This window comes from Alligator sinensis, unplaced genomic scaffold, assembly GCF_000455745.1.
Source record: "Alligator sinensis unplaced genomic scaffold, ASM45574v1 scaffold721_1, whole genome shotgun sequence".
NCBI lineage: Eukaryota > Metazoa > Chordata > Crocodylia > Alligatoridae > Alligator > Alligator sinensis.
The window spans coordinates 3288800-3292813 of record NW_005841857.1 but is presented as its reverse complement, the minus strand read 5'-3'; the positions used below and the strand labels follow the sequence as shown (position 1 = coordinate 3292813).

At 45.8% G+C, this 4014-nt stretch overlaps 1 protein-coding gene across 1 annotated transcript in view; it reads right to left on the bottom strand.

Annotated features, from left to right (window-relative positions):
• Window positions 1–4014, bottom strand: part of COL22A1 (collagen type XXII alpha 1 chain) — a 295276-nt gene that overhangs the window by 273158 nt on the left and 18104 nt on the right. The window contains exon 3 of the mRNA XM_025214699.1: window positions 2946–3512. Within this exon, the coding sequence (XP_025070484.1) occupies window positions 2946–3512 (567 nt within the window). The remainder of the gene's footprint in view (window positions 1–2945; window positions 3513–4014) is intronic.

The following is a 4014-nucleotide window of genomic DNA, read 5'->3' as shown; positions in this document are numbered from 1 at the left end:
CAAGGAAGCCTCTTGGCCCCTTTCCCCCTTTTTCCCCGCATCAGGATCGTCTCCCTCTGTGCCCGAAGGATCATTTCCTTAAGGCACAGCCACCCTTCCTGGACTCCCATCTCTTCAAAACTCTTACTCTGCAGTGCGTCCTTGACTAATCGCCTGAGTTCATTGAAATCAGCTTTCCTAAAGTTTAGCACTTTCACCCTACTAGTTACCTTACCCACTCGACATCTTATGAAGAATTCTATTATTTGGTGATCACTGTCCCCCAGGTGACCACCGATATGTAGGTCTCCTACCATGTCATCCCCCGTAGCCAATACCAGGTCCAGTAAGGCATTCCCCCTAGTGGGACCATGTACCTCCTGCGTCAGGTGGAGGTCCTGTACACAGGATAGGAACCTGCGTGAATGGTGGGACTTTGCTGTCTGTGTCTCCCAGCAGATGTCTGGGTAGTTTAGGTCCCCTATGACTACCGCCTCCCTAGTCACCTAGTCACATGATGTTCACCTAGTCATCCAACCATAGCATTTATCCAAAAGCTGCATGTTTTCCACTGCCTGCTTGTTTAAAAACTGTCCCATCCAGCCTTCCTAATGACCTTTATCAGCTTTCTAGGATTCGTGGTTCTTGCACAGGCACCAACTCACTAGTTCAGTATTTTATCACTTCCCCATGAGCGTCCCCAATACCCAACACACCTAAGCTCTTCCTCTCCACCCACCCTCCAAGTTGCTTCGCTCCTACCCACATAAGCCACCCCGTCAGCAGGTGGTAGACAGCTTGAATAGTGTCAATCATAGCTCTCAGAATGAAAAACAATATGCCTTTGATAATCCTTAGGATCTAACTTAAGAAGGATGCATAAACTATGGCCCTAATCCACGATCAAAATGCCATATGCAGAGAATGTTACATCTGGTAAAATGGACAAATTGCTTTTTGAGAGGATGAGAGAAACTCGGAGCCCCAGATGGCAATATGTACTGCAATACATTATTAATTGGAAGAAGATGTTTTCCTAATAATAGGCACACAGTTCAGCAGATTGTCAAGCCATGCTGGATCCATCAAAATGTATAGATGCACTTATAAGATATAACATACAGCACAATTCTTCCCAGCCCACTCTGACCTCAAATGCATAAGACCAGAGGATTTTACTGTAAAAAAGGACTAACCCTATGGATCTGCATTACATCAAGCTAATAATCAGCCTGACTCCCTTTCATGACACAGTTAATGTCCCTGCCAATTTTCATTTGAGCTGAGGGAAGAAGTCACATCTTGATGCTATTATGCAACATCACAATGCTTGTGCCTCCAGGCCTAGTCACTCTATGCATAAAAGCACACAAGTGCCCAAAGCAATGGGTGAATGCATTATTTTCCTTATAATATGAAATCACAGAAGCAAATAAATGAATGCCATAATGCACATTTATGCCATGATGCACACTTCACGCTCAAGTCAGTCCAATAGGATGCTACATAGTCACCATAAAGTGACTTACCTGCCCAGTGTGACTGCCTGAGCATCTTCACTGAGGCCCAGGTCAAGGTATGACACAAAGACTCATCAGCTTTAGTGTATTCAACCCCAGGATGCAGGGCAATGTCATCAGGCTACAGAGCAACCTTAACCTCCTCAAGGATAATAAAGACCACAAAGCTCCCATAGCCAGAAACCCTTTCAGCACTGGGTGGTGGCTGAGGGCACCTATACATGAGCATGGAGGCTGCTCTGTCACGCTGGAATTTGAGCAAGTTAGAGCAGACTTGATTGAGTTTGCTGGAGCATGGTAATTACCACACTCCAGCAGCCTCCTGTGTCCCATGTGTAAGCAACCCCATGCTCCGAAATGGCAGCAAGGGCGCTTTATCTAAAGCTCATTTGATAAAAGCATCCCCACCACCATTTTTTAAGTACAGGGATGCTCATACACAAGATACTCTTTGGACTGTAATTAGAGTAGCTCTTAGAGCCACACTAATAAAAGTGCTTCAGGAAAAACTTCTTCATGGTGAGGGCGGCCAAAACTTGGAAGGGGTTTCCAAGGGAGGTGGCGCTGTCTCCTACCTTGGTGGTCTTTAAGAGGAGGTTGGATAGGCATCTTGGGGGTCTTTAAGAGGAGGTTGGATAGCATTCTTTCCTGCCCAAGCAGAGGGTCAGACTTGATGATCTGTTGAGGTCCTTTCCAGCCCTAGTATCTATGAATCTATGCTCCCCCCACCCCCCCACACCAACAACTCCTGGAGCACATGTATAAATGCCCAGATGTTCCAGCTAAGTTTCTGGGATACCAATGACAGGAGAATACCATCCCTCTAGAGATCTCCACATGAAGTCTCCATTGCCTAGAGTAAAAATGACATACAATAGTCTGCGAACCCCAGCACAGGCAGAGAAGAACATCTCAATTTGCACCCAGAGCTCACAGAGTACCCCAGCTTTGGAGGTCAATTAGCAGGTCAAAGCACATTCTGGCTGTAGAGGAATCAAGGAGCTCATGCAGCTTCCAACATGGTTTGCAGGCCTCACCCCCATACAGGCTGCACAGGACAAGGCATCAAGCTTCGGGTCTGTACAAGATTAGACTGCATGTAGGGTTTGGTGAGATCAGAGTTTCCAGCGAACTGTAACATATGATACTTATAAAACCATATCAAAATAAAAATGAATCTCTCCTCTCTCTTTCTCTCCAGTTTTCTACTGGAAACGGACCCTTCTGCAATGTTGTCTTGGCTCTTAAACTCAGAAGAAAGCACTTCTGCGACCACCCGTTGAATGGAAAATTCTAGGGAATAGTGGATAGAAGAGAGGATAGAATTATAAGGGAATAAGAGTCAATAAGGAAGGGTAAGGAGTAAGAAAGGATGTCACAGCTTCACAATTATCCCCATTTTAAGTCTTTTTTTCCCCCATTACAGTTAAGACCACCACCACTTACTTTCACAGAGACGTCTTCTCAGTTTCCCTCGTATTTTATCAATGGCATTGTAATCGGAGACGTGGAACACATGAGCAGACTTGGGCTCAGAAGCAATTTCATCCAGTTCCTCCTTCAAAGCTTCACCCACTCCTACCGCAAAAATTCGAATCCCAGCCTTGTGTGCTGCAGTGGCTGGGTTCAAGACATAATCCTGGCTCCTCCCATCAGTCAGAAGGATGGCCACTTTCTTAATGGCCCGGTCACTAGGCCTCCCCCCAGCCTCTTTGGAAAAGCTATAGGTGTTAATGTACCGGAGGGCATCCCCAGTGTTTGTATTGCCCCCATCATATTTAATGTTCTTTGCAGCTGCTTTGATTTCCTCACGAGTTTGGTACCTTCCTAGGTCAAATTCTGTGGTTGGCCGATCACTGTACCGGACCACTCCCACACGGGTCTTATCTTGTCCAATCTCAAAAGTCTCCACCAGGTTTGACACCCACTGGCGGACCTTCTCAAAATCTTCTTTGCCCACGCTGGAAGAGGCATCCAGGAGGAAGACAAGGTCATAATGGACATTCTTGCAACCTGCGGGAGCAACAGAAGGTATTACTGAGAAAAGCTGGAAGAGGAATATCACCCACCGTGCTAGCTGTCTAGGCATGCCTGTTGGGAGTACTGCGGCTGGGCCAGAGGCATGGATCTCTGTCCTGCAGTGGGGATGGAGGTTCAAGTTTCCAGCCTTTCTTTCCCCAGTGATACTAGTAAAAGTCTAGTAGATCTAGACACTTCCGTAGCTTTGAAATGCAGACCCTTTCTTTTTCAGTGCTACTCATTATATCTCGACTCAATCCTTAGCCTACACTGGCTGCATGTATATGAGGCTACTTTTCTCTTTAAAGCCTCCGTACACTCCCCCTTCCATTCCTTCGGCTAATGCAACACACTGAAAAAGATTTTCATGGATCAAGAGATCTGTTTTGACTTTGCCTGTGCTAACCTTGATCTTGAACAGGAAAGCTTCCATATTCCCTATTAAATTAACATTATGCTTTATTTATGTTCAACCAAAAGCAATTCTTTTCTTCAG